General features: G+C 39.4%; 1 protein-coding gene across 7 annotated transcripts in view; it reads right to left on the reverse strand.

Annotated features, from left to right (window-relative positions):
* Window positions 1-1,741: 1,741 nt before the first annotated feature.
* The window catches only part of CEP152 (centrosomal protein 152), an 88,290-nt gene continuing 77,173 nt past the window's right edge, over window positions 1,742-12,858 (reverse strand). For 4 of the 7 annotated variants that reach the window (XM_062205864.1, XM_062205866.1, XM_062205867.1 and 1 more), the window contains 5 exons: window positions 9,033-9,129; window positions 8,418-8,521; window positions 6,087-6,243; window positions 5,739-5,842; window positions 1,742-3,076 (listed from right to left, as the gene is read on the reverse strand). In XM_062205864.1, coding sequence (XP_062061848.1) covers window positions 2,034-3,076; window positions 5,739-5,842; window positions 6,087-6,243; window positions 8,418-8,521; window positions 9,033-9,129 — 1,505 coding nt within the window. In that variant the 3' untranslated portion in view covers window positions 1,742-2,033. The remainder of the gene's footprint in view (window positions 3,077-5,738; window positions 5,843-6,086; window positions 6,244-8,417; window positions 8,522-9,032; window positions 9,130-12,858) is intronic. The other 3 variants (XM_062205869.1, XM_062205868.1, XM_062205865.1) reach the window with 1 other exon arrangement.

Consider the following 12,858-nt stretch of genomic DNA (forward strand, 5'->3'; position numbering starts at 1 on the left):
TGAACCTTCAAAACCACGAGCCAAAATAAACCACCTTCCTTGGTAACTATCTTTTCCTAGGTATTTCATTGTAGAAACAAAAAGCTAATGCAGGGAATAGAAATTCAGCTGGTTTAGAGGTTTTCCTAGAGTGAGAAATCTCAGTCTTACTACTGGGTAAAAGACACTGTCTCCACAGGGAAATGTCGTCTTTTTTCTTTTTTTTTTAAAGATTTATTTATTTGAGGGACCAGCACTGTGGCACAATGTGATGGGCCACTGCCAGCATCCTAAATCTCAGCTGCTCTACTTCTGATCCAGCTACCTGCTAATGCACCTGGGAAAACAACAGAGAATGGCCCAAGTGCTTGGGCTCCTGCCTCCCATGAGGGAGACCCAGAAGAAGATCCCGACTCCTGGCTTTGGCCTAGCCCACTCCGGCTGTTGTGGTCATCTGGAGAGTCAGCCAGCGGATGGCAGATCTCTCTCTCTCTTTCTGTGTAATGGACTTTCAAATTAGTTTAAAAAATACTTATTTATTTGAAAGGCAGAGTTACAGAGAGAAAGGGAGAGGCAGAGATCTTCATCTGCTGGTTCACTCACCAGATGGCTGCAATAGCTGGGGCTGGACCAGGCCAAAGCCAGGAGCCCAGAGCTTCCTGCAGGTCTCCGACATGGGTGCAGAGGCCTAAGCACTTGCATCATCTGCTATTGCTTCCCCAGGTGCATTAACAGGGAGCTGGATCAGAAGTGGAGCAGCCAGGTCTTGAACTGGTGCTCACATGAGATGCTGGCATGCAGACGGTGGCTTTACTTGCTACAATGCCAGGCCCACAAGTAAGTCTTTGGAGAGGTGGTGTGTTCCTTGCTACAGCTGCTTGTCATTTCAAACACTGAAATCCAGTGCTAATTTTTAGGCTTGGCTGTATCTGCTCACCAGTTAAGGGGACAGTTTTCTAGGCTCCAAACATTTCACTTCTAGGTTCTTGCTTTTAGAGAGCTATCAAGCATGAAGAAAATGCTCCCTTGACCACCACCTAAGTCAGCCTGCTTCTGGATGGAAAAACATACAGGATCGGCCCCAAGTACAATTCATAACATGGCTGGAGTGAGAGGAGAGGAAGCTACAGTAACTGCTTCCGGGAAGTACCTGCATACACCTGAGCTCTCATATCCCTCTCTAGCAATCGGAAAAAGAATTAACCCAGAAATGATAGTGCTTAGGGAGTTCTTCATTTCTGCATCTACCCTTCAGTTCAGAAGTACTTCTTGCAACCCACAGCATTAATATGTCAAATCTGCACTACGAACAAAGGTAAAAACAGTGCAGCTATTTTACTTCACGATAAAGCTTTTTTAAATCTCAAAGTATTGTTTCTGACAAAAGAAAAACAAGCCACTGAAGTCTCTGGATGTCACAGGTGATCTGAAAACACAAATATTAACTGAAGAAGTTCAGACTAATATTTTAAATAATAAAACAGCAAAACAGCTACATACTTGTCTTCTTCAGCAAACTTTGTAAGTCCTCTTTTCTCTGAATCAAAACAAGGACCAAAATTTGTGAGTACCTATTTCCAGAAAAAACATATCTAAATTGTCTACAGCCTCATTAAACATGCTAATTTCAAAAAAATTTGGCTGACCATACAAAGAGTAAGCTTGTATTTTTTTTCCTGGTATCAAGCATGATGTCAATATAACACTGCTATATGATAGACTACAAAAGAATTCATAGCAATGCTACAGATCATATGCAAGTTTATTTAAATAATTTAACACTACATAGTGAGCCAATTTGTAAGTATAAAAATATATGGTTTAGCAACCAAATATAAGCACCACACAGAAGCACATTACACATATACCATCAGGCCTTTGGAAGATTAAGGCAACATAAATATCCCAAACAGTTTTATGAGAATGCTTTACTCATATAATAGATGTTATTAAAACATCTCAAGATAGGCAGAAATCCACAATTTTTCAGTATGAAGTCTTTCCTTGTAATTTGATCAATATGTTAATGATTCTTCTTAAAGACTGTTCAGTGATTAATCTAGATTGACAAATGGGCTGTCAAAGCCACTATCTTGTTGGCTAGACAGGGGAGGAATTAACTTCCTTGCAGGCTGTCGACACATTGAAGTTGGCACTGTCCTGCTCAGTGTTTGGAAGTCTGACTTTAAGTTATCAGCCTTAGGATGAGGTGGGTGTCCAAGAGTCACACTGATCTTCCCTAGCTGGGAATACTTGGTTTCTTCTGACAGGTCTGGAACATGATCACTCTGACATTTCATTGGTTGACAAACCATATTATTTTTCTCTGTATCTGAAAGACAATTGGTTGCTGAAAACTGTTTGAAATGAACAGATTCACCCAGTATATCCAAGGTGTTTTGCAGCCTACCGTGTAAAAATGACACATCAGGGCTGCTACAGGGTAGAGCTGCACTGGTGGGATGGCAGCCTAAGGAGTCACTAGGGTCCCCTCCATCCTTTACCGGAGTTTCCTGAACACCCAGGCTTTGGCTTTCCTCGGACAGAGCATTTTCACTTTCCATTAGTGAATTGTGTGTGTATCCTTTCAAAAGAGGCCTTTCCTTAGCACCCTGAAAGGTGATGTGTGTGGATCCTGATTCAGAAAGACCAGGGGCACATCTAGGTGAGGGTTTATTTCCAAAGGTTCCAGGGCAGGGGTATGTGGCCGAGTGTGGAAGTGACTCAGAACCAGTATCACTGAGTAGGTCTTTCTTCTTGTGCAAACCAAGGCCTCCTTCACCTTCGCACGGAACAAACTCAGGAGAAACATTCTTGGGCAAAACATCTAGGTGCTTGCCACTACCATCTCCAAACTGAAAGTCCGAAAGGGACCCTTTGGAACCCACATGTTTTGTGTCCCCGTGCTCCGGGTCCTCTAACCGCCGTCGTAAGTTACAAGCAGCCCTCCTCTTAGGAACTTGCTCACACATACTTTTGGGGATACTTTTGACGCTGTTTGATCTGCTTTCAATGTAACGTGCTGTATTCTGAAGCACTTCATTTCTTTTTGATTTTTCAACTCCGATTAGTGTCTCCGAAGCCAGGGGCAGGGCTACTATTAGCAAGGGAACATAAAAGTAAGAGAAAATGAACATTTAAAGGAAATATATCAATGCTAAACATTTAAAAAAATTTTTACATATATCTGCTAAATAAACCTGGGTAATTTTGTTAATGACATCTAATATATTATTGCCATTCATTTGCTCACTTTCTACAACAATGCTTTTCAAGAAGCAATTGCAATTTTTTTTTTAACCTATTCGGATTCTGGTGTCAGGAATGGAGTTTTTGATGAAGGAAGTTTGCTAGAAGAGTCATGTAGCTAGAGCTATCTGTGTGTGTGCACACACCTCTCTATAAAATCTGTTTTCTGATTTAATTGGGTAGGACACTATGTGGCCACACAGCATAGAATTAGAAGCACTGTATTTCAGTCCATTAGAAGTTCATTTCCATGGGGTCACTATTTACACACTGTTGCCTCTAGTCTACATTACTTTCTTATTCAATGCCACTGTCCTAAGAGTAATATCACCATTCCAAAACTTACACAATCAGTTTTCTTCTCCATGAGGAATGGTTAACAACATGCTGAATTTCCAGATAATCTCTGCTTCAGGTTCTCAGTAGTTCAAAAAGCCCATTTTCCTACAAATACTCCTGTGTTAAACATCTCCCGGTGTGATCAGGAACTCACCAGTTGTTTTTCACGTATTTCTATCACCCTGTGCTTCATACACTTCGAGTCTAAAGCTATGTTGTTTTGCACACAGAAACAACTCATAGTTTCTTGGGAGATTGTTCCTATTAAAAATTATCTTTGTTCCTATTAAAAATTATCTTTGTTCCTATTAAAAATTGTTCCTATTAAAAATTATCTTGGTTCATCTAATACTGTATTTATAAGTCATCTAATATCAATATTGCATTTGCCTGGCATGCCATTATCCACTCTTTTGCCATTTTTACAAGAATACCATCTAAAATTCCAAATGTCCATATTTTATAAAACCCTGTTTGAAAATTATGGCCTTTTAGCATTGTGATGCCAGAGGGTAAAGCCACTGGCAGGCATGATATGGGCAACAGTTCATGTCCTGACTACTTTACATCCAATTCATCTCCCTGCTAAGGTGCCTGGGAAAGCAGAAGATGGCCCAAGTGCATGGGCCTCTGCGTCTATGTGGAAGACCCGGATGAAGCCCCTGGCTTCTGCCTGCCATAGTGCTGGCTATTCCGGCCACCTGGAGAGTAAACCAGCAGATGAAGATCCCTCTGTCTCTCCTGCACAATAACTGTGACTTTCAAAATAAATAAATCTTTTAAAAATCATTTTAAAAAAGAAAGAAAATTATGGCCTCTAAAAAAATGTTTACTTAAAGGCAGAGTTACAAAAAGAGGCAGAGAGAGAGAGGTCCTCCATCCGCTGGTTCACTCCCTGATTGACTGCAATGGCAGGAACTGTGCTGATCCAAAGCCAGGAGCCTCTTCTAGGTCTCCCATGCGGGTGCAGGGGCCCAAGGACCTGGGCCTTCTTCCACTGCTTTCCCAGGCTGTAGCAAAGAGCTGAATTGGAAGTGGAGCAGCCAGGACTTGAACCCGCTATGCCACAGCACCAGCTCTGTGGTCTTTTAATAATAAGCGAATTTAACCTATTCACATTTACTATGATTGCTAATGTTTCAATCTAAGAGTTCTATTTACCCAGATTTTCTAATTCTTCTTTCCTGATTTTGCTAGGCTAAAATGCTTCCTTCCAAGTTTTCCCCCAACCAATTTGAAAATTATATATTCTACTTCTTTGTTACTCTTGAATTTTAATATACTTAAACCTGTATTTTTCCACCAATGACTACATTTATTAGAGTCTATACCCTCTTCATGAAAATGGTGAAAATCTGAGCATAATTTTAGTTTCTTCTATCATATTTTCCTACATTTTTCAAGAAAATTATACTTTCTAATACTCTCAGGTCTTTATTGTTTTAGTTTCGTGTCTTATCATGGTGACAGATTTCTGTAAATATACGGTGAGTCTTGACTAAGCAAGCAGCACAGATACGGTATCTAGGACATTTAAATGGCAAGCAGTTAGAAGCTGGGAGAGGTAGAAAGATCCATTAAGGTGGCATGTGGGCTCCCTGTTATTCCTTGGTGTGGCTAGCCACCTAGCACACTGCCTGCTCTCACATGCTTTTTTCTTAATGCTGCTGCCCAGTATTGAGGTTGGGGGAGGGAAGGGAAAGGAAAAACAGAGGGTGGCTCCACTGGTTGTATTGGTACCCCCAAGGCCCGCTACTTCTCCTGGGCCATCTCCCCTCCATATGTGGAACAGTTTTGATATTGTTCCTAATTGTGCCTGTCACCTTCTGGCCACTTTGAACTGAGGTTTCTATCTGCAACTCTACACTATCTTCTTTTCTACAGCATCTGGTCTTTCCATGGCAACTATATATAAGCTCAGTTATACTTTCACCTTTTTCTTATTTTAGAAAAAAATTTTACTGTATGGGTAAAAGCAACAATGGGAAGCTTCCTATTTAAGCTAGAAATTTGCATAAATGAATGTAGAATTTTCCAGTTCAAATAAATCACATGCACATAACTTTATAATTTAACTCTTACTCCTTACATTTCCTGTAGTTTTTCATTCTAAAAATATTTAATATTCAAAAGAGACAGAAAAACCATTCAAGTGACTCATTGTGACATACCTGACTGTGTAAGTCTGCTCTGGGATTTATTAGAAATAGGCGTTTCCAGCAATTTTGCCATTGTAGCAAGTTTGCTAGCAGCATTCATAATCTTTTTTTCAGCCCTGTGGGAAATTCCAGAATATTGAATTAAAACAGTTTAAATGAAAAAATGAGTTCTCTTAGCCCCAAGATTTCTGTTTTCCTATTAGCTCTGCCAACACTTAGGGTAGCACAACAGTTAAGTCTCTCATAACCCCCAGTGGCTGATCGTGTAGAAACAGGTAATATTGTGGTCAAGGAAAATGTTTAGAAAATGACAGCAAGTTGTCTTTGACTCTTAGGACACAACTTTTACAATGAACTTACCCTTCTTCTTTTCCATTATCCTGCAAAATCTGTTGGAGGCAAGTCAAATAATAATTGCGCATCTTTCGGGCAGTATCTTGGCGTTCTCGCAATACCTCTGCTTTTACCATTTCTGCAGCTCTTTCCTTACTCTCTTGAATGTAACGAAGCATGTCACCTGCAGTGGGGTGAGGGGGTACCCACAGAATGCAGGTTCATTAGCACTGACTCAGAAATAGGAGGAGCTGCCTTCAGGCCCCAATTTTCTGCGAGAGAGAGTGACTGGAGGTACAACTGAAACTTTCCATAGTCATGTAAATGGAATACTTCAGATCCCACTTTGATAGACTCAAAAGAGAATTAGTAAGTCTTTCTGGAATGATGACATAACATACGGCAAGGAAACATAAGCCCCCCAGGGAAATTCTGTCATATTCTAAAACACTTAGCAAGAAAATACCCAAACTACAAAGCACAGAAACACGTATTTCAATTGTACATTACGTCCATTTCAAGAGAAAGAGGAAATTATAGAAAGGATGAGGAAGAAAGGAGACACTAAAAGGGTGGAGAGGAGGCAACAGGAGCTGAAGAGACTCATATTCATCGCTTGTGCTCTGAAAGTCCACTTTCCATCAATTCTCTCAGCAGCGCTTACTGAGCACCTTGATAAATGTAATCTCACAAACCATGGGAGACAGGTGCAAATGCTACTGTGAGGAGGGTGATGAGATGTCTGTGTGAATGTGAATTTCATAAGGTAATGTAACTTTCCACTCCAAGCTGTTGTTGCTACTGTTTTTAAAGATGCATTTGAGAGGGAGAGAGACAGGGAGATCTTCCATTCGCTGGTTTACTCCCCGGATGGTCCCAGTGGCTACAGCTGAGCTGATTGGGAGCCAGAAGCTTCTCTGGGTGCAGGGGCTCTTCCCAGGTGTATTAGCAGGGAGTTGGATTTGAAGTGGAGCAGCCAGGACTCAAATCGGTGCCTATTATGGGATGCTGGAGCTGCAGGCTGCAGTTTTACCCACTATACCATAGCACTAGCCCCCTCGAGTTCTCTCTTTAACTTAACATGGTTTTGATCAGAACTACTATTAGTTAGGGCTAACATTTTTTATTCAAAATCTAAGACTGCATCCTACACATAGAATTTCACTACGCTGTTACATTAGCCAACCCATTCATATGGAAGTCTCCCTCTTAATGTCAATAACCATCTAAAAATTACATGCTCTAGGCAAAAATACTAACTAGGAGACTCTTTTTCATTGGAAAAATGAAAATGGAGTATATATCAATATAAAACCTCCAACCAACTTTAAAAATATATCTAAGACCCAGTACACACACTTACCCAAGTGGCAGGATGAAAAAAGCTTACACTTTTACTTCTCAGTTAACAAATTACAAGTATTAACAAAAAGTTGCCATGTTTTTAATTATTACTGGTACTAACAAAATATGTTACTAAAAAGAAAATTCCCTTTGGGTTTTCTAGAACATCTATACACAATAGATGTTCTACCAACTATATTAGGTACTTGAGATCTTTCCTGCTCTTTGTTAAAAATGAATATATTTTTACAAAGTAAATTCATTTTCCTATTCAAATGCTGGCTATTGTATTAGGACACACATCCCCTTCTATGCAATTTTGTCATTAAAAACCAGGAAGTATTATACACTGGGAAAATGTCAGGGCAAGGCTCTCAGAGCATGCTGGCACCACCTGGTATGGACAAGAATTGATACAAATATACAGCTCTGAGGAATAATAATGACAAAGAAATGAATCTAGTTAGCAAATGTTCAATCTTATCATAGGAAGTAATAATTGCTAATTAAAAAAACTCATGTGACTTATTCTGCAAGTTATTTAAGCTGTGAGGTTATTAAATTTTAGTTTACAAAAAAGAAATGGAATAATCAACAGCAAAAAAAAATTTCTGAAGGCAAGTGGTTGGGTCCTTGTCACCGTGTAGGAGACCTGGACTGAGTTCTTGGATTCAGCTATGCTTAACTTTGCCATTGAAGGAATCTGGGGAGTGAACACGCAGATGGAAGTTCATTTCTCTCTCTCTCCACCTCTCAAATTAATAATTGCTTTTAAGTCTGAAAAAAATTAATTCTACTTTCATACTCTCATGTCACTTCCAAAATATATTACTTGGACAAAATTAGCCACTGCATAATTTTGAAAAAGTATCACTACTCTAAGATTAAATAATAAAGTAGTTTGGAAAATTCCCAAAAAGTACTACTATTGGTAAACTCCAAGTTTTCATTCAACAACCACAATTTTAAAAAGGTCCAAACTTCAAAATAACCAGAGTCTGTTTAGGAACTTACGTTTAATTTTTTTTACAGCTTTTATGTACTGCCCACGAAGTTCCTCTAAGGCTTCCCCGTGGCATGGCAGGCAAGGATTTTCAATGGCCCCTTCTGACAAAGACCTAAAAACAAACCAAAGGTTGCAAAGACAGTGTTAGTGAAAAACTTCATTTGAAAAATATGTGTATTCATGCACTCAAAGGAAATCAACTGAGATGTGCTAAAATTCACACCCAAAGACCACTACCATAGTTATTTAAAATGGGGGGGAAGGAAGGATGGACACAACTTCATTATTACAGATGCTTAAATATTGGTAAATCCACAGGATAAAAATGTAGGTATTGAAAAGCGTACAGTATTTAACATGGGAAAATGTTTAATAACATTAAATGACTAAAAGATTACATAATACTTTCTACAATAATCCCAACTTAAATACACTATGCACAGGGCATGCATATGTAAAGAAGCTTAAATTATTTAAGAAGTTAACAGTGTATCTTCTGGAGAGAGTTTTGGGAGATTTTCTTTTTTATACCTTTTGCTATATAACCAAAGAAATAGTTGATAGTTTCAAAAACATCAAGATGGTTAGAAATAAACAGTCTCTTTAAAATGGTAAAAGTCTACCTTGGTGGTGTTTTACAAAGTGCTTGCATTTCTTGCAATTTATTCTTCATGTCACTGTTTTCTTCTATTAATTCTTCAACAACTTTGTTATTCTCTTCTACAAAGGAAAGTTTATAGTATAGTAATCAGTTCTCTTTTTTTTTTTTCAGTTCTTCCTCTTCCTTAACTGCCTGACATACATGTCTATAAAGCCTGCATAATTCTAGTTGCTCTCCTGTGTTATCAATGCCCTGATAAACTCTAGTCTGATCATTCCCTATTCTGCCATCTCAGCACTCAAGATCTGTATTCCACCTTCTTGCTTAGGGTTACACGTTGTCCTGGAATTTGTTTCCAGTGTTTCCACAGACAGGTGTTTTATTTTCCCGCTAGATGTGCTCTGTTGAAACCTAGTAGGATTTCTAACTCAAGTTCTACCAAGGATCTTGGCCTACATTTGGTGCTCAAGCATCTCTATAAAATAAAAACCTTAAGTAGGTGCCATGCTCAGAAATAATGTAAATTTTCAACTTTTTGGACCTTCAGAAAGATGAAAATGACAGAGTCTATGTGGTACAAAAGAAAAAAGTATAAATTTCAGAGACACAGGGGCTAGTTTTAAATCCTAGCTCTGCTTCTTACCAGTTGGATCAACCAAGGCAAATTATTTAACTTTCTGAACTTAAGTTTTTTCACACGTAAAATGGGGATAGTGTCACTTACCATAAAGGTTATAAAAGAAATAAAACAACAAATACATAACACCTTACATAGGCTTGGAAATACCAATGTGAAGATAGCACGTCATGTTTCCTACTATGTCATCCTGTTAACCCATAATTTGGAGAATGAAATCACTTTTATCCCATTTTTCAATACATGTTACCAAGAGAGTAGAAAACAATTTAAGAAACAAAAAAGCAATAATAGCAAAAATATCATCTAGTAAGATTTATATTAAGATCAAAATTCAATGACTTAAAATCTGGCATTGATTACCATCCTCAGCCAGTGCTTTTGAGAAAGTACAAACTTTCTTTGCTATGAAATGTAGGAGGGATTAGTTTCAACAAGCACTATGTTGATGATAATGTATGGTACTAAATATTATAAAGAATCATATCCTACCACTCTTGTCATCTTATGTAAAAAAATTTTTATTTCCATCAAATATTGTAATAATTATATGAGTAAATTTCAAAAAGTTCAAGGAAAATGGAATTAAAAACAAAAAGTTCCAGTCATTTTGTCCACCTCTGACCTCTGAAGAGCTGAGGGTCCTGGAAATTTATTCATATCAGTGTAGTCTTTTTTACATTAACTTAAAAAGCTTTAAAAAAAAAAAAAAAAGCTTTTAAAGTATACCTATTTTTCTTAATATCAGACAACCGAAAAGAGGAAGCAAATTAGAAGTAAGGTGGATGAGGGAGTCCCTATCATCCTACAAACGTGCCATCATCTGATGGGAAGTGGCAAGAGTGCTGTGAAGCACTGTGGGGAAACTGCCTGGGGTTTTCCTGTGAAGGCTCTGGCTAACTTTCTCAAACCACTCTCAAAATAAGCAGGTGTTTGCATTCCTTGGTCCTCTAGAAAGCCAACAAGCAAAAATGCTCTTCACCTCACAAAAAAATTGTTGCCACAACTTTATTCTTGACTGGTCTGCTTTTGCTTTGATTGGACCATGTACTGGTCTTGGTAGCCATTGTTTTGATTGCCCTCTGTCTTCAGGATTACCCTGGAAAAGCCAGGTTTCAGCTCCTGTTATAATTCTTCAAAGAAATGCTTCAGGATCGTGATCCCACATGTTTAACATCTTGTTCAAAGTTCTACATGCAGCTGATCGATGGATGTGCAACAGTTTTTGGGTCCATCAAGCAGGAAGTTTGTGTTCAGCTTTAATTTTTCCGTCAGAATTGTGGAAGGTGGATGGGGCTTGCACCGTGGCGCAGTGGGTTAATTCTCCTCCTGCGGCACTGACATCCCATATGGGTACTGCTTCTGGTCCTGGCTGCTCCTCTTCCAATCCAGCTCTCTCCTGTGGCCTGGGAGGGCAGTGGAGGATGGCCCAGGTCCTTGGGCCCCTGCATCCACATGGGAGACTGAGAGGAAGCACCTGCCTCCTGGCTTCGGATCAGCACAGCTTCGGCCGTTGTGGCCACCTGGGGAGTGAACCAGCGGACGGAAGACCTTTCTCTGTCTCTCCCTCTGTAACTCTTTCAAATAAATAAAAATCTTTTAAATAAAATGTAAATGGAACCAGTTGAGATGTCTGTGGTGTTGGCTATTGTTTCTACTGTTGTCCATCCCCCTCTTCAACTGGGGAATAAATAAGATTAATGATTCCTCCTAAATTGATGTTGATGGTCTGCCTCTGTAGACTATCTTCAGAATTGTCTTGTCCTTTCTTAAAATGAGTTATTCAGGGGCCAGAGCTGTGGCGCAGTAGGTTAATCCTCCGCCTGAGGCACCAGCATCCTAGATGGGTGCCGGTTCTAGTCCCGGCTGCTCCCCTTCCAGTCCAGCACTCTGCTGTGGCCTGGGAAAGCAGTAGAAGATGGCCCAAGTGCTTGGGCCCCTGCACCTGCATGGGAGACCAGAAGCACCTGGCTCCTGGCTTCGGATCGGCACAGCTCCAGCCATTGCAGCGTGAACCAACGGAAGGAAGACCTTTCTCTCTGTCTCTCCCTCTCACTGTCTGTAACTCTACCTCTCAAATACATAAATAAAATCTTAAAAAAAAAAAAAAAAAGAGTTGTCCATTTACATACTGTTGATTTCTTTGGAACATATTCCCTGCCCTGTAAACTTTTCATAAAGTATCAATGATTTCACCTTGTCTCCACTCAAGCTCCACCATAAATCTAATGTTTGTTCTTGCTTCTAGTTTAACAGAATTCATATTGCTCTCAGAGAGGCTCTTTTCAAACACATGTCTTATCCTTCTTAGTGCCTTAAAATAGATCCTGTTTGGACAAGCAAATTAGTATGAGCTTATTTCGGTGCAAAAAAAGCTTTGAAATCTGGGGCTGGTATTGTAGCACAGTGGGTTAAGCTGCCACTTCTAAAACTTACATCCCACATTGGAGTTCCAGATCAAGCCCTTGCTGCTCCACTTCCAATCCAGGTTCCTGCTAATGTGCCTGGGAAGGCAGCCCTAGTACTCTGCTTCCTGTCACTCATCTATATCAAGATAGAGTTCCTGGCTCCTGGCTTTGGCCTGACCTAGACCTGGCTGTTGTGGCTTTTTGGGGAGGGAACCAATCGGTGGAACAAGTCCCTGTCTCTCTCTCTTGCTCTTTCAAATAAATAGAAAAACAAATATTCAAAACTTTTTTGAAATCCATGCATGGTTTTTTCATAAGCATTGCATGAACTTTTGGAGACTCTTTATATTGTACTTTAAGCTATAGTTGGGTAAATACGTTACTTAGTCCTCTGTACTCAAAGTAATCACAAAGGGAAGTTTAGTTTTTAGATTTTTTACCTCAAAATTCATAAGTCCAAAAGATTTTATCTATCTAACAAACTTAGTAAACAGTAAGTAAACAGGTGTGGTAGTATGTAGCTTCTTCTATGTGCTATGAGGCTGAATACTGCATTAATTGCTGGGACAGGACTTGATCCTTGAAGTCTATTTTCCAAAAAGGAGTGCAGGCAAGAAATTACAAACATGATGTATATTTTAAAAAGCACAGGAACAATGGGGAATGTATAATAAGAGGATCTAACCAGGAAATGAGACCAGGAAGTTTAGCTAAAGACAGACAGACTGACTCAGACAGGAGACAATGAAATCCATGCTATGGCTCTACTCAGTGTAAAAGGGTTGCCAGGTACTAAATCATAA

Source organism: Lepus europaeus, chromosome 11 (assembly GCF_033115175.1).
Source record: "Lepus europaeus isolate LE1 chromosome 11, mLepTim1.pri, whole genome shotgun sequence".
NCBI lineage: Eukaryota > Metazoa > Chordata > Mammalia > Lagomorpha > Leporidae > Lepus > Lepus europaeus.